This window comes from Caloenas nicobarica, chromosome 21, assembly GCF_036013445.1.
Source record: "Caloenas nicobarica isolate bCalNic1 chromosome 21, bCalNic1.hap1, whole genome shotgun sequence".
Classification (NCBI taxonomy): Eukaryota; Metazoa; Chordata; class Aves; order Columbiformes; family Columbidae; genus Caloenas; species Caloenas nicobarica.
Window position 1 is genome coordinate 6,681,116 of NC_088265.1, and position 17,951 is coordinate 6,699,066.

General features: G+C 49.4%; 1 protein-coding gene across 1 annotated transcript; it reads left to right on the forward strand.

Annotated features, from left to right (window-relative positions):
* Positions 1-2,138: 2,138 nt before the first annotated feature.
* LOC135997264 (olfactory receptor 14C36-like) lies at positions 2,139-3,053 on the forward strand. Its single transcript, XM_065649770.1, has one exon. It carries the CDS (start codon positions 2,139-2,141, stop codon positions 3,051-3,053), a length of 915 nt encoding a protein of 304 aa, XP_065505842.1.
* Positions 3,054-17,951: the final 14,898 nt, after the last annotated feature.

Below are 17,951 nucleotides of genomic sequence, written 5' to 3' on the forward strand. Positions count from 1 at the left end.
TTTGAATCTGACTTTGACATCTTGAGAGGTTTCTTCAACTTCCGTACAGGATCTGAGGTTCATGGATTCAGAACCAAACCCACCAGAGGGGTTATCAAAATGCCTTTGGCTGCTCCTGTGCTGCTGAGCTCGACTGGGCTCCTGGGACAGAGGGAGCTCATGACAAGTGGCAGTGCTGCAGAGAGACACCTCTGCCCAGGAGCAGCTCCTCTGCAAAACGGAGCAGGGCTGGGGGTACTGCCTTGATATCTCAGGAAGACGAGCAAGGCAGTGAGAGAGCTTAAATGTGGTCAGGATTGGGAGGATGACTGGGAGCTCAGTGGAGAAGAAATCTTCACAGTCCTTGACATGGTAAGTCTCTGGGTGCAAGGCAATGCAGGTGTGGTTCCTGGAGGCATCTCCTAATACTGCCACAATCACAGCTTGTGGGATCTGTAAGGAGAGGGCTCTTGTCTGGCAATTTTGAACAACTGTGAAGCCACAGAGTGGAGCCAGGTTGCCCAGGGCTGTCCTTCAGAGCACGGTCCCTGCACCCCCGAACTGTGTGCTGGGGCAGGGACTCTGCTGCCTGCCAGGGACAGCACTCAGCTTGCCACGGGAGATCCCCATGGTTCTGTGGGGAGAAGCTGTGGGTGGAAGATGTGACCCTTGGCAGAGCAGAGTCCTGCTGCTGAGAGGGTGCTGCATAAGTCAGGGCTGCTCACAGCTGCAGATCACTAGAGGACATTGCCAGGGGATGTTTAAAGAAGGATAGCAAGGAGGGGGCTACCTGAAAGGGAAGGATTTTGTTCTTTCAGTCTTTTACTGAGTTTTCTGGATGGGCAATGGGATATAGAAATAAATGTGTTATTCAGGGGAGGCACTGAAATTCCAGATCCATTTCTCTCACAGGTGAATAAACCTGGGAGTACCAGAGATCAACACACTGTGGCTTACAGACAATATCAGGATCACTTTTCCAGCCCCATCAGGGTGGATCTGATGTTCCCATCAGAGCCAGCTCTCACAGAGCTGCCCCTGGGCAGTGCCTGCCTGCTGGAAGGAGTGTGCAGGACAGAGCTGAGCACACAGCAGGTGGGATGGGGTTTGTGACATTGACAGGAGGAGACCTGGGGACAGAGACACAGCTGCAGGCAGGGACAGATCCAGGCAGCAGAGCAGGGGGTGTTCAGGAGCGATTCTGGTCCTTCTCTGGAGATGTCTGCTGGGTGTTGTCTGCTGGGCAATGATGTGACTCTCCCTTTAGGACATCCCACCTTCAGGAGCCCTGACTCTCTGCTCTGCCTGTCCTGCTGGGCTTGCAAGCTGCCCTAGAAAGGCCCAGCTCTCCTGTAGGATCCCAGGAGTGCTGAGCCTTTCCTTGGGGGTCAATACTCTCCTTTCAGAGTCCTTTGCTTCTCTCTGGGAGGGGTTGTGTCCTGCTCTCTCCATCACATCTCCACCTCTGGGCTGGCACAGAGAAGAGTTGGTAGATCTGCCCTTTCAAACCATGCTCCCCCAGTCCCATATGAGTTAAATTTGGTTTTGTTTTTGTTTTTGTTTTTTTTGAGTAATTTCTGTGTGAGTTCATCTTCAAGGAAACAGAAGTGAAAGCACAGTGCAAATGAGTAAAAGACTGATGGACACTCCTGCTGTCTTGATGCTGCACTGAGCCACAGAAAGCTGAGGACTTCTGTGTCTCCTCTCACATTTTCAGTCACAAAAATTAGGATTTCTACCCCTAAAAATAACCCACTCACCAGATCTAGTGGTGGAAAATGCAAAGCACAGACAAAATTCTTTTAAAGCCATGCTAAGTCTCTCATCTGCAGCCCATGCTCTGTAGAGTCATGAGTACAGATAACGAACTTTTCTATTAAAGCTGGATTACATCTGACTTGCACTGTGAATGTCAGAGCTGTCACAAACCAGTTCCCATGTCCCCACTGCAGCAGAGCAAAGCTGGCTGCTTGGCAGCACATGGCCAGACGTCCTGCTTCTCACAGTACAGTCAGCCAGCACAGACCAGAGAAAGGAAATGCATTTCAATTGAGGCTGATTTCTATGACAAATAGAGTGGCTTTGCTCAGAGGAGTCTGTCCTAATTTTAAGTTGTCGCTTCCTTTTTGGAACAGACCTACCATGTCAAGAAACAGCAGATGTCCAACAGCAGCTCCATCACCCAGTTCCTCCTCCTGGCATTCACAGACACACGGGAGCTGCAGCTCTTGCACTTCTGGCTCTTCCTGGGCATCTACCTGGCTGCCCTCCTGGGCAATGGCCTCATCATCATCACCATAGCCTGTGACGACCACCTCCACAACCCCATGTACTTCTTCCTCCTCAACCTCTCCCTGCTTGACCTGGGATCCATCTCCACCACTGTCCCTAAGTCCATGGCCAATTCTCTCTGGGACACCAGGGCCATTTCCTATGCAGGATGTGCTGCCCAGCTTTTTCTGTTTGTCTTTTTCATTTCAGCAGAGTATTTTCTTCTCACTGTCATGTCCTATGACCGCTATGTTGCCATCTGCAAACCCCTGCACTACAGGACCCTCCTGGGCAGCAGATCTTGTGTCCACATGGTAGCAGCTGCCTGGGGCAGTGGTTTTCTCAATGCTGTCCTGAACACGGCCAATACTTTTTTGCTACATCTCTGCAAGAGCAATATTGTGGACCAGTTTTTCTGTGAAATCCCCCAGATCCTCAAGCTCTCCTGCTCAGATGCCTACCTCAGGGAAGCTGGGCTGATTTTGGTTGGCGCCTCTCTATTCTTTGGATGTTTTGTTTTCATTGTGCTGTCCTATGTGCAGATCTTCAGGTCCGTGCTGAGGATCCCCTCTGAGCAGGGACGGCACAAAGCTTTTTCCACGTGCCTCCCTCACCTGGCCGTGGTTTCCCTGTTTATCAGCACTGCAGCAGCTTCCTACCTGAAGCCTCCCTCCATCTCCTTCCCATCCCTGGGTCTGGTGGTGGCTATTCTGTACTCAGTGGTGCCTCCAGCAGTGAACCCCCTCATCTACAGCATGAAGAACAAGGAGCTCAAGGATGCCCTGTGCAAACTATTTGAATAGAAGCTAATTCAGATTACTAAGGTTCCCATTAACCCACTAGGACCTGCACTGAATCACAGAAATAGCCAAGACTAACTTCTCCTCATATGTGTCTTAGTGCATTTTTTTTTGTTTTTTTGTACAGAAGGAGATAGGCTCCCTGTTTAGATAAAGTCTCTAAGTATGCCAGCAGAAAATTATCTGTCTCAGGTCCCATCTTTTCACATCTCCTCTGGAGGCTGGGAAGCAACCCCAGGATGCAGGAGGGGTTCAGGAGGCAAATGTCCAGCTGGCCCATGGAGGAGCAGCCCCAATGGCCCTTGTGCTGCCCTTAGTTGCTTCAGTGGTTGCTCCCTCTTTGCTGCCTGTGAGTCATGGCTGCTGCTTCCTTGGAGCTGTGACCATCCACAGCAGCAGGGAATGGCCTTTTCAGTGCATGTCCCCCCTCATATCCACACTGTCCTGCTGTGCCCTTGTATTTGTCCTGTCTCTAAGGTCTTCCGTAACTTGTAACAGTCTTATCCCTACAGTGGCATCCCTGTGGCTGCACGCAGGAGCAGGCCATGTGAACCACTTTATCAGAGCTGGTCTCCATGCAGAGCATGGTCTCTACTGTAACCAAAAGGGCTCCTCAGGGCAGGGCCAGAAGTCTGGACGCCTCTTCCAAAGCTGATGTCAGGAATACAACCAAGTGGTTGCTCCCTCCAAAGGACTTTTCCTGGTTTTTTTTTGTTGTTGTTGTTGTGGTGTTTGTTTTGTTTTTTTTTTTTTGCTCTGCTGTATGGATTCACTTTGTCAATCTCAGAGTCCCAGGGTGATGTGTTAGGGACCAGTATCTCCCTTCTTGGTTGCAGGAGTCCACTTAGACAGCAACTGGTCTTTGACTTCTCTGCCTAATGCTGTCTCACTTGCAGTGGGACTGATGGCAGATGCCATCCTGGAGAGGAATCAGGAGCTGCCAGTAGAGCTCAGGGGATATCCAGGGGCAACATGTGAATCTGTTTGGCAGAGAGTGGTACCTCATAAAATGATGGGGATTGTCTGTGGTGGGGATCTCCTCGAATTGAAACCAGAGTCCTGGATTTTCACTGGTCTACATGTCCTTGTGCCATGTCCAGCCATGAAGCTGTGGGGAAGGCTGAGACCCGTCTGTGCCCGCAGCAGCTGCTGTGCCATTCAGAGGGGCTGGGGCTGTGGGGTGAGTGCCCAGAGCTCTGCAGCCTCCTGCGCTGGGCACGGCCGTGGGGCCAGCCCAGACTGCTCTGCTGGGCTGGGCTGGAGAGAAAGCAGGGGCTGTGGGGAGAGCTGGGGAGGGGATGGGCTGAGCTGGAAAGTGCCCAGGAGAGGACACCCCCACTGCTGGCTGAGCTGTGTGGCCATGCAGGGTAAGGACACACTCCAGTGGTGTGAGATGCAGAGCCAAGACATGCAGGTGCAGGAGAGAGGAGGCCAGTCTGTGCCATTGGTGGTGTGGACAGACTGGTAAGGTGCCCCAGGACATTTGTCTCTCCCATCACCATTTCCAGCACTGGCCGCTCACCCCAGTTGATGGGTGAGGTTTGCTCTCTGGCCATCTTCTTCCTCCTGCAGGTTTTGGTGCCTGTGTCAGGGAACAGCTGGCCCTGCCTGGCCTCTCTTCTTGCCCAGAGACTGGTAGAGCCAGAGCAGGGCTGTCTGCAGACCCTGCATGGGACACAGCTGAGGCTGGGCTGAGACCTCATCGTAGTCTACACCTTCCTCTGGCCACCAGCTATAGGACACAAGGAAATAGAATTAAGTTTCATCATGGCAAGTACAGACAGGACATTAGGAAAAGGTTCTTTTCTGAGAGGATGATGGTCACTACAGCAAGCTCGTCAGGTAAATGGTCATGGCTCCAAGCCTGTCAGAGTTCATGTAGTGTCTGGATGAAGCTCTTAATCATATATTTCGGTGTTAGGTAGTCCTGTGAGGAGCAGATAGGTGGACTCAATGTTCCCTATGCATCCCTTCCAACTTGCGATATTTTATGCTTCTATGATCTTCAAGCTCAAGAGCTGTCCATCCCAGAACTGTTCATGTGCGTGTGTTTGTCTATTTCTGAGGTGGCTGTGGAGATGCAGGAATCCAAAGTCAACTTCTGGATAGAATGCAAAATTAAGACCTGCTCTGCAAAGGATTTAAACCTTATATATGTTATCTGGATATATATTTTCAACTAACAAAGACAACCATACAGAGAGATATGGTGGAGTTGGGGAGGTGAGGAGCAACAGTCTCCATACAGTGATGGACCCCAAGGGACTGCTTTTCCTACCTGTCCACACCTCCTTAGGAGACCTGCTGCATCTCAGTCACTCAGTCAGTGATGAATAATGAGCACAGCTGTGGCTACAGAGCAACCGCGGGAGGTTTAAACACAGTGAACTGATGTGCTCAGCAGCAGCTACAGAAAGAGCTGATGCTGAGCACAGATTGAGAGATGATGAGGAGATCCCAGAGCAGCTGCCTGCCGAAAGAATTGCTGTGAAAGTGACTGATCACGCAAGAGGGACTGACGCGGAAGGGGTGTTGCCAGAAGCAACTGGGGAAGATTTAAACACCCTCCTAGGGAGCACAGGTGACCACGACCACAGCAAACAGGGCCACCAAATAGGAATGAAGTAATTAGTGCAGCAGTTTCCACAGGCAGGCAGGGCAAGCAGGTGGGGCAAGGAAGCTCAGCAAGCTCAGGTGATTTATCTCACTTGGTTGTTGCAACCTCACAGAAGGAGCCAACTATGGCATCCACTCGGGGCAAAGGTGAATCTTCTGCACTCAACAGGAAGGAGGCAGCAACTCAGACAGAGCTGCCCCAGGAACATGCAGCCACCGAGACCTCAGGCTACAGAGAATGCCAGAGCCTTTCACTGCTATGGGGTGACAGTAAAGAAAACAGCTGTGTGAGGTGTGAGCAGGTGGATGACCTGCTCAGCCTGGTAGTAGAGCTGTGAGAGGAGGTGGAAAGGATGAGAAGTATCAGGGAGCTGGAAAAGGAAATTGACTGGTGGGATCAAGCTCTGGCCTCCCAGGGGCGGGTAAGACCACCATCAAGAAATGATGATCAAGGGATTGCTCTCTCCTCCCCTTGCCTAACTGAAGAAGGCAGGTCAAGGGAAAGGGATGAGTGAAAGCAAGTCCACACCTGGGGTGGCAGAAGAAACACCCCCCTACCCACCCCAACTTCCAAGGTGACTCTGTACAACAAGCATAAGTCTCAGGATGTGGAATGCAGTGACTTGAGGAATAAGGGGAAAAAGCAGCAAGTTCCTGCCTGGCATTGAAGGTGTAGAGTCCCTGCTGTGACTACCCCACCCTCCTAGGTTCCCTTTCAAAACAGGTATGAGGCCTTGCAAGTGAAACCAAACAACAACATCAAGGGAGGCAGTTCCCCCAAGTAGGAGGTGCCACAGAGGATAAGTCACCCTGCACCCTCCATCAAAACACCTCCCACAAGGAAAAAAGGTGGGTTATGGTTGTAGGAGTCTTCCTTCTAAAGGAAACAGAATACCCTAGATGCAGGCCTGACCCACTTCTTAGGGAAGTCTGCAGCCTCCCTGGGGCCAGAGTTAAAGCTGTAAAAAGGAAACTTCCTGCCCCGGTTCGGCCCTCAGACCATTATCGCCTAATAATTTTTCAGGTAGGCAGTGATGAAACTGAAAAGGAACAACTAAAGATGATCAAGAGAGACTTCAGGGCCTTGGGATGACTGGTAAAGGGATCAGGAGCACAAGTAGTGTTTCCCTCTGTTACCACAGTTGCAGGGTACAATGAGGGAAGATACAGGAAGACACAGCAGACTAATACCTCACTGAGTAACTGTTGTCACCAGCAGAATTTTGGTTTTTTTGACCATGGGTTGGCTTACCTGGCACCTGGTCTGCTAGCGACATATGGGATGCACCTGTCTCAAAAGGGGAAAAGGATCCTTGGTCAGGAGTTAGCAGGACTCATTGAGAGGGCTTTAAACTGCATTTGAAGGGGGAAAGGGAGGAAACCAGGTGTGACAGAGACAAACAAAAAATGCCAGCATTTGAGGGCAGCACTAGCAAGACCCTTTGTTTTGCCATCCCAGTGGAGGAAGGGGATGGAGAGCCATGCAGCAAGAGAAACAAAAGGGTTATTGAAGTGTAAGAGACCATGGAAGCACATGATGATGGCCAAAAAGGAATTGGGGCTTCTCACCAGAAAAAGGTGGCAGAATCAATGGTCCAGCTGAAGTGCATCTGTACAAATTCACACAGCATGGACAACAAACAGGAGGAGCTGGAAGCCCTTGTGAGGCAGAAAAACTACGATATAATTGCCTTCACAGAAACATGGTGGGATGACTCTCACAACTGGAGTGCTGCATTACATGGCTGTAAACTCTTTAGAAGGGATAGGTGAGGAAACAGAGGAGCTGGGGTAGCCCTATATTAGGGAGTGTTTTGATTGTCTGGAGCTTGATGAGGGTGAGGATAGGGTTAAGTGTCTTTGGGTGAGAATCAAGGCGAAGGGCAACAAGGTGGATATTCTTGTGGGAATCTGTTACAGAGCACCCAACCAGGATGAAGAAGCAGATTAAATATTTTGCAGGCAGCTGGGAAAAGTCTCACAATCGCCAGCCCTTGTTCTTGTGGGGGATTTCAACCTACCAGATATCTGCTGGAAATACAACACAGCAGAGAGGAAGCAGTCTAGGAGGCTCCTGCAGTGCATGAAAGACATCTTCCTGACACTGCTGCTCACTGAGCTTTCTAGGGAAGGAGCCCCACTGCATCTGTTCTTTTTAAAATGAGGAGGACTCATGGGCAATGTCTTGGTTGGAGGTCACCTTGGGAATAGTGATTATGACATGACTGTGTTTTCTATCCTTGGAGAAGTTAGAAGGGTGGTCAGCAGAGCTGCTACTTCGGCCTTCCGAAGGGCTGACTTTGACCTGTTCAGAAGGCTGGCTGGCCGAGTCCTTTGGGAGGCAGTCCTGAAGGGCAAAGGAGTCCAGGAAGGCTGGTCTCTCTTCAAGGAGGTAATCTTAGAGATGCAGGAGAGGGCTGTCCCTGTGTGCCAGAAGGTGAGCCCTGGGGAATAAAGCCCGTCTGGCTGAATAGAGAGCTATGGCTGGAATTTAGGAATAAAAAGAGAATGTACAACCTTTGGAAGGAGGGGCAGGACACTCCAGAGGAATACAAGAATACTGTGAGGTTATGCAGGGAGAAAATCAGAAGGGCCAAAGACCAACTAGAGCTCAGCCTGACTACCACCGTAGAAGGCAACAATAAATTTTTCTATATCAGCAACAAGAGAAGGGCTAAGGTGAATCTCCATCCCCTGATGGATGCGGGGGGAAACAGTGACAGAAGATGAGGGAAAGGCTGAGGTACTAAATGCCTTCTTCACCTCAGTCTTTAATAGTCAGACCAGTTTTGCTCCAGGTACCTGGTTACCGGAACCAGAAGACAGGGATGGGGAGCAGTATGAGATCTCAATAATCCAAGGGGAAATGGTTAGTTACCTGCTACACCGTTTGAACACCCACAAGTCTATGGGGCCAGGTGGAATACACCCAAGGGTGCTGAGGGAACTGGCAGAGGTGATCACTAAGCCACTTACTATTATCAATAAGCAATCTTGGCTAACTGGGGAGGTCCCAGATGACCGGAAACTGGCTAACGTGACGCCCATCTACAGTAAGGGCCGAAAGGAGGATCCTGGGAACTACAGACCTGTGAGTCTAACCTTGGTGCTGGGAAAGGTCAGGGAGCAGGTCACCCTGAGTGACATCGCATATCACATATAAGAATGCAATCAGGCCCAGCCAGCATGTGTTTTTTGAAAGGCAGGTCCTGTTTAACCAACCTGATCTCCTTTTATGACAAGGTGACCCACCTAGTAGATGAGGGAAAGGCTGTGGATGTTGTGTACTTAGACTTTGGTAACGCCTTTGACATCATATCCCACAGAATTCTCCTGGAGAAGCTGGCAGCTCATGGCTTGGATGGCTGTACTCTTTGCTGGGTAAAAAACTGGCTGGATGGCCAGGCCCGAAGAGTTGTGAACAGAGCCAAATCCAGCTGGCAGCCAGTCAAGAGTGTTGCTCCTCAGGGCTCAGTATTGTTGCCAGTTCTGTTTAATGTCTTTATCAATGATCTGGATGAAGCGATTGAGTGCATCCTCAGTAAGTTTGCAGGTGACACCAAACTGGGTGTGAGTGTTTATCTGCTGGAGGGTAGGAAGGCCATACAGAGGGATCTGCACCACCTGGATCACTGGGGTGAGACCAAATGTATGAGGTTTCACAAGGCCAAGTGCCAGGTCCTGCACTTCGTTCACAACAACCTGAGGCAGCGCTACAGGCTCAGGGAAGAGTGGCTGGAAAGCTGCCTGGTGGAAAAGGATCTGAGGGTGTTGATTGGCAGCAGCTGAACATGAACATGAACATGTGCCCAGGTGGCCAAAAAGACCACCAGCATCCTGGTTTGTACCAGGAATAGTGTGGTCAGCGGGACCAGAAAAGAGATTGTGCCACTGTACTCAGCACTGGTGAGGCCCCACCATGAATCCTGTGTTCAGTTTTGGGCCCCTCATCAGAAGAAGGACATTGAAATACTAGAGAGAGTGCAGAAGAGGACGATGAAGCTGGTGAGGAGCCTGGAGCACAAATCTTATGAGGAGTGGTTGAGGGAGCTGGGGCTGTTTAGCCTGGAGAAAAGGAGGCTGAGGGGAGACCTTATTGCTGTCTACAACTGCCTGAAAGGAGGTTGTAGCATGGAGGGTGTTGATCTCTTCTCCCAAGTAGCAAGTGATAGGACAAGAGGAAATGGCCTCAGGTTGTGCCAGGGGAGGTTTAGATTGGATATTAGGAAAAAATTCTTCGCAGAAAGTGTTGTCAGGCATTGGAACAGGCTGCCCAGGGCAGTGGTGCAGTCACCGTCCCTGGAGGTGTTTAAAAGGTGTTTAGACGATGTTCTTAGGGACATGGATTAGTGCTAGTGTTAGGTTAGGTTATGTTGGGACTCGATGATCCTGAGGGTCTCTTCCAACTGAAATGATTGTATGATTCTACCTGGGAAAGTGGGGCAGGCTGAGGGTGTATTTGCAGGAGCAAAATAATGGACTCAACAACAGATCAATATGATCATAGTTGAAGACACTTTATTGCTCTAACAGAGCAATATTTATACCTATCTTATTTCCGTACACGCGACACGCCGTTATTTGATTGGATAAAGTTTGTCCATGAGCTGTTCACGCGCATAGCTACATTGCTGATTGGTTCTTGCTACTACATCATGCGTCCCCATATATATGGTAGCTGTTTACATTCTTGTAGTTAACTGCTTCTTGCCAGTTCCTGCTTTTATGCTTGCTCAAGCAACTTTTGCTGTTTACATTGTGTCCTTAGACCAGGACCTAATCAGCAAGGCTTGGTGGATAGCCCATGAGGCTGTTGTAATGTCCTTGTTCAGTCAAGTACATTGCCACATCTACCCTAACCATGGTGACCAGCAACTGAGCAACATAATCTTGCTCAGACAAGAGATAAGAAAGACACCATGGCACCAGCACAATTCTGCCTCACCTGGACACTCTCCTCCCTGTGGGGAAGAAGAGCGGTCTCCACTAGCCTCACACTTCTCCTTCCCCCTCAACCCTTGCAGTGGTGTGTGCCTGGCCTGCCCACTCACCCTCACCACTTTGCACTTGAGGCTCACACAATTCCTGGCACTCCCAGTGTAAGCTGTCATCCACCCCATTCAGCTGGAGCCCAGCTGGCCATGGAGGCATCAGCTCTCCAGTGCTGCCGCTGTGCTGCCCAAGATTGGCTTCATCACCCCAAGGTCCCAAAGTCCCTGTTCCTCTCCTTGCTCCTCCCTCTCGTGCCAGCACTGTTGATGCCATGCCCATGACAAACTCTCCAGTCACCAGACTGCAGGATTAGCTGCTCCAGCTAGATCCCCATAAGTTAACGGAGCCTGATGGGATTCACCCAAGGGTACTTGAAAAAGAGGTGGCTGATGTCATAGTGAGACCTCTCTCCACAATTTTTCAATGCTCCTGGGAATCTGGAGAGGTCCCAGTTGACTGGAAGCTGGCAAATGTTGACTCAATCCACAAGAAGGGCAACAGGGATGACCCTGGCAACTACAGACCTGTCAGCCTCACTTCTGTGCCTGGCAAAATCATGGAGAAGATTATTCTGGGAGTTACTGAAAAACATCTAAATGACAACACAGTCATTGGCCCCAGCCAGCACGAGTTCATAAGGGGAAAGTCCTGCTTGACCAACTTAATTTATTTCTATGACAAGGTTACCCACCTAGCTGAACAGGAGAAACATGTCAATGTGATCTTCTTGGATTTCTGTGAAGCCTTTGATACTGTCTCTCACACTATTCTCCTGGACAAAATGTCTAGCATACAGCTGGATAAACACACAATGCAGTGGATGAGCAATTGGCTGACAGGCCGGGTTCTAAGAGTTCTGGTAAATGGGGTCATGTCAGGCTAGTGACCAGTCACTAGCGGGTTCCCCAGGGATCCATCTTAGGGCCAGTACTCTTCATTGTCTCTTAATGACTTAGACTCAGGACTTGAGAGAATACTAATTAAGTTTGCTGATGACACAAAATTCGGAGCAGCTGTTGACACTTTTGAGGGCAGAGAGGCCCTGCAGCAGGATCTGGACAAACTGGAGAACCCGGCAGTCACTGCATGAAGTTCAACACGGCCAAGTGCCGGATTTTGCACCTGGAACATGGCAACCCTGGCTGTACATACATACTAGGGGATGAGATGCTGGAAAGCAGCTCTGTGGAGAGAGATCTGGGGGTTTTGGTTGATGGCAACTTGAACATGAGGCAACAGTGTGCCCTGGCAGCCAAGAGGCCAACCGGGTCCTGGGTGCATCCAGCACAGCATCACCAGCCAGTCAGGGAGGGGATTGTGCTGCTCTGCTCTGCACTGGTGCAGCCTCACCTGGAGCAGTGTATGCAGGTCTGGACACCACAGTATAAATTGAATATAAAGCTACTAGAGAGTATCCAGAAGAGGCTACAATGTTAGTGAAGGGTTTGGAGGGGAAGCTGTATGAGGAATGGCTCAAGTCACTAGGTCTGTTCAGCCTGGAGAAGAGGAGACTGAAGGGAGACCTCATTGCGGTCTACAGCTTCTTCACAAGGGGAGGAGGAAGGGTTGGCACCAATCTCTTCTCTCTGGTGACCAGTGACAGAACCCGAGGGAATAGCAGGAAGATGTGCCAGGGGAGGTTTAGGTTAGACATTAGGAAAAGGTTCTCCACCCAGAGGATGGTGGAGCACTGGGACAGGCTCCCCAGGGAGGTGTCACGGCTCCAAGCCTGACAGTATTCAAGAAGTGACTGGGCAACACCCTCAGACACATGGTGTGAATTGTGAAGCTGTCATATGCAGGGGCAGGAGTTGGACTCAATGATCCTTGTGGGTCCTTTCCAACTCAGTACATTCTGTGATTCTATGATCCCCATCTGAGGCATCAAAGTAATCCCTCTTTGCATTGCATACCAGTTTCTGAGGGACGACACTGATTTGACAGGTTCTGCATACACTGGTAAAACTTCTGCACACAACCTTTCTTATACTGTAATGCAACAAAACGGTCACATCACAGTCAAGAGCTCTAAGGCTCGTAACCAATATCCATCCCCACCTCCTGCTAACTTGTGAAAAGAATCCAGTGCCGCTTTCTATGGCAACCCATGCGTAGCCATTTCAATTGCCTGGGGAGTAATCATCGCCTCATCATCCATTGCAGATCATGCCTCTTGCAGAACCAGTTTATCTGGGAAAGTGACCACAGAGGGGGGTCCAGGGCTCTGTACTGGGCTATCCCAGAATACAGGGAGTCACTGGCATGGCCTACTCAGTCCTTGACTTCTTTGCAAACCATGGCATGGCTGTTTCTGTTGACTGCTGATCATGCCAAATGCGTGAGCTGACACAGGCAGGTCACAGGAACAACCAAAAACCACAGATGTAATGCAAAGAGTAATTTATTTTCTTCACTAACTGGGGGATATCCAAAAAAACCACCTAAGCACTGGGGAAGAGGTGTACAAGCAAGAACGCAGGCACTGCAGAGCTCAGTCCTTGCTAGATCAATGGCCCTGCTGGTTTCACCTGTATATCAGGGATCCACGCAGGCTTAGTTTACCACATTGCTTTTATCTTTGCCTGCAGTAGGGCAGGAATTTCAAGGATGTTTGAGAAGGTGCCTTTAAGACTTTCATAGGCCTATGTTATCTAAACACAGAAGTTCTACTTGTGAAGCACACAAGGCTAAACAACAATTAGTGTCATTTGTGTGTTTTTCTACACCCCAGCTGCAGTCTCTTGAGTGTATTTACAATTCTTCTCCTTGCCAATCTTCCATTATATACTCACACCTACCAGTAGCATCATGCTCCATATAAAGCTGGAGCTGACTTTTCTGGCTAATTAGTTCCATTAGTTTGGGTTTTCCAGCTACTTTGGTTAGTTCTGTTTGGAAGTTCTTTTTTATTGGGAGTTTTGTGTTAGTTCAGCCTTCTGTCATTCTGTCATTTTGCAGTTGGCCCTTGGGCCTTTCTGCATTTTGCCTTTTGCTCTCTATTGCTGGCATTGGCTGTCTGAGACCAAGGTGTTCCTTTATCCAGGACTGGCTGTTTGGTCCAATTTGAGTTATGTGAGGGATTGCACTGAGTAACTTTTTCTTTTTTAAAAATTTTATATATATATATAGTACTCATATATCATTATTATTTTTGTTATCATATTAAACTGTTTTTATCTCAACCCATGGGCTTCTCTCTTGCTTCTCTCCCCTATCCCACTTTGGGAGGTGGGGGCAGAGAGTGAACAGCTATTGTGGTCTTAATTGCTGGCTGGGGTTAAATCATGACAGGGAAGAATAGTAGTAGCTTGAGACAGCTTGGAAATTGCTTTGTGAGATGATAGCACTTTTTCTTTAGTATTGGGAAAAAGTATGAGAAAAGAGAACAATCAGAAACTGCAGCTCTGGAGGTGCAGAGCAGACCTCAGGATAAAGAAATGTCATTCTGAGCGTAGTGCTGTGGTCATTCAGAGAGAGTCTGGATCACCCATGGCTTTGTGTTTCAAGGAACAGCTGGTGAGGATGGAGACACAGCAGCACAGGTAGGACATACTGGGAGGAGAACGAGGTGGGGAAGCGCAATGGGTGTCTGCAGCCTGCAGGGAAACAGCCACAGGCCTGGGACTGTGTAGGACAGCCTGTGGTGGAGACGGCCAAGGGTGCTGGCAGGGCTGAATGTCCCTGAAAGACCCAAAGTCTTTGTCCCCTTGGCTATGGCTGATGTCCCTGACACCAAGGTCAAGGTATTTTCTGTCATTTTTCAGTTTACAGAAGAAGTGATAGCAGCATTCTACAATTGATATTGATCCAGAGGGTCTCCTGAAGACATCTGGACAGGCAAGAGAAGCACTCCCTTCAGGCTGGACAACCTCGCTCTTCATCCCTTCCAATCCCGCCAGCTCCCTCATTGGCCACCTGGGACTTGCAACACTTGCTCACATCAGACCTTACCACTGAGGTCTGCAGCTAGATGTTACGGCTCCTTTACATCAGCTCCAGCTGCTCTGCTGTGTAAACACTACATAATTTAATAAACAGCAAAATGCTTTCCTCAACTCTATGTCTAAGCTGGATCTAATGAAGTCTATTGTCCACAAGGGACATCCATACAAGAACTGTTTTAGACAAAGAGATAAGAAAGGATAGATATAAACACAATTAAGGTGTTGACTGAAGAGTTAATTAGACTTATGAAAAATGGAGCAAGTTTCTAACTCCCTGAAGCTCAAAACAGAAATCAGACAGTCGAGAGGCATCTGAATGCACAAAGAGCAAGTAGAGGAGGAAGCCTGAGAGCACTGGGAAGAGCATATGTCCAGACAGTCTGCTGAAAAGATGTCCTTAGACGTGGCCTTTCAATCAGGAGAGGCAGAAACACCTGAATGACGAGGGAGATGAAACAAAAAAATAGTGGTAGTACAAGTAGAGGGGAAGCCCAATATTTATTCTCCTGACATTAGTACACTTCCTGAAAATTCCTTTTTTGTCATTTTATTTTAAATACATAAAAATTAATAGGAAAAAAAGTGCACCTATCAATTGTCTGACAATAAACAGACCTTTCCCAGAGGGCTGCTCCCAGCCCCACAGCCCCCAACCTGTTCCATTGCCAGGAAGAGTCCTCTAAAGGGGGAAAAACTGACATTTGTCCTTGTGGGATTTCCTGAGGTTCCTGCCAAGATGTGCTCTGCTCCTCCTTGAAGCCCTTCATTGAGCACACAGACATGGGAGACCTTTACAGTAAAGCCTCAGGCACAGAAGGCATTGAGTCTCTCAACCCCGGTGGTGTCTGCTGTTTATTAGATCATTGTGCTCGTTCAGCAGCAGTTTTGTGTTTTCCTTGTTCAACCTTAGGCTCTAGCACAGCAACTGAAGCTCTTCTCTTTCTTGTGACTTGCCTTGCAGCCACCAACTTCAGGTGGTCGCCCCCTGGCAGCTGCTTCCTGGCCTCTGTCACTGCCCTGTTCTGTGCCAGCCCAGCACCGCTGTCCTGCACATGGTGCCATGGACTCACTGTGCAGGCACAGAATGGAAGGAGTGTATTCAGCATGAGGAACAGTTTCTCTTGCATGATCTCCATGACATCCCTTTGTGCCCTGTTCCCCTTCTGTTCCTTCTACTTGAGACAGCCTTTTCCAGGTCCTGGAACCTACCCAGCTCTATCTGCATCCCACATGGGATTTCGCAGACATCCCTTCTCCAGAGTCTGCCAGGGTCTAGACAAGGAGAGAGGTTGAACACTGCTGTCACTTCCCCCAGCAGGAGAATGGAAATGGCTGTACAGCAAAACTCACCCATAAACCTGTGGTGGCCAGCGCTGGAAGTGGCTGATCAGAGAGGCCACCAGTGAAAGCTCACTTCAGGCCCATTCCTTAACACATCACCCCATGGCCTCTTCCCCTCAGCCCATGGAGAAACCCAGCACTGCAGCACAGCCTCATAGGGACAATCTCTTCAGCCTGTTCCTGACCTCAGCTTTGGAATAAGAGCCCAACTCTAGACATTGCGCTGAGGAAAGCCCTTATGTTACAGAGATGTGACATTGGAGGCTGTGGGAAACTACAGCGGGTCCGTGGATTCCCTGACAGAAGGTATGGGAACAGACATCAGCCTTGAAGATATTAAGGTTTACCCGTGAGAGACATGGGAGTAAAGGAGTATCCGGAGACATTAAAGTGTACCCGTGAGAGACAAGGGATGTACCCGTGAGAGACAAGGGATGTACTCGTGAGAGACAAGGGATGTACTCGTGAGAGAGAAGGGAGTAGAAAAGTAACACTGATGACAGCAAATTAGCCAATGAGATGTTCTGCTATAACTTTTAACCAAAAATGAAGAAACACATGAGTTGGTAAAACTGTATAAAGATGCACTTGTAGCAATAAATGGCATCTACTACTCTCATCCTGGAAGAACTTGGTCCATGTCATTTGTCTGTCTCAACCGCAACAGGAGGCCAGCTGTTTCATCACACCAAACACATGTGCAAAGACCTCTATGTCAGACATACTGGGTTCATACCTCTGGAGAAGTGGAGTGCATGCAGATATTACCAGAGCAATGGAATTACCACATTAAAAATGCCCAAAGCACAGGAGGTTCCCCTGATACATTGGAAATCATTTGTGAAGAGACATGACCAGTTTATTGCTGCTGAAAGACTGATTGAATCAGCTTCTTCAGTGCATCTTTGAGGTCCTGGTTCCTCATGCTGTAGATGAGGGGGTTCACTGCTGGAGGAACCACTGAGTGAAGGACTGCCATCAGCAGGTCCAGGAATGAGGAACGAGATGGATGGAGGCTTCAAGTAGGCAAACATGGCAGTGCTGACTTACAGGGAGACCACAGCCAGGTGAGGGAGGCACGTGGAAAAAGCTTTGTGCCGTCCCTGCTCAGAGGGGATCCTCAGAACAGCCTTGAAGATCTGCACATAGGACAGCACAATGAACACAAAACACCCAAAAGCTAAAGAAAAGCTAACCACAAGGAGCCAGACTTCCCTGAGGTAGGTGTCTGAGCAGGAGAGCTTGAGGATCGGTGGGATTTCACAGAAAAACTGGTCCACAGCATTGCCCTTGCAGAGCAGTACTGAAAATCTATTGGCCGTGTGCAGCACAGCATAGAAAAAACTACTGCTCCATGCAGCTGCTGCCATGTGGACACAAGCTCTGCTGCCCAGGAGGGTCCCATAGTGCAGGGGTTTGCAGATGGCAATGTAGCGGTTGTAGGCCATGATGGTGAGGAGACAATATTCTGCTGCTACCAAGAAGGCAAACAGAAGGAGCTGTGCAGCACATCCTGTGTGGGAGATGGCCCTTGTGTCCCACAGGGAGGTAGCCATGGACTTGGGGACAATAGTGGAGATACAGCCCAGGTTGAGGAGGGAGAGGTTGAGGAGGAAGAAGTACATGGGGGTGTGGAGGTGCTGGTCACAGGCTATGGCGATGATGACGAGGCCGTTGCCCAGGAGGGCAGCCAGGTAGGTGCCCAGGAAGAGCCAGAAGTGCAAGAGCTGCAGCTCCTGTGTCTCTGCAAATGCCAGGAGGAGGAATTGGGTGATGGAGCTGCTGTTGGACATTTGCTGCCACTGAGCATTGGTTACTCTGGAAGAAGGAGAGCACATTGACAAATTGGGATAGAATTCTCCCAGAAAATCTCTTCCCATCCTCAAGCACCACCACTCTGCAACTCCTGCCTGTCCCACTGCACACACAAACACTAATTGCTCTCTCCTTTTTTGCAGGAGCTGTGGTCATCTCCCTCTCTGGAGCTGTGGTCTGTGCTTTCTGAATG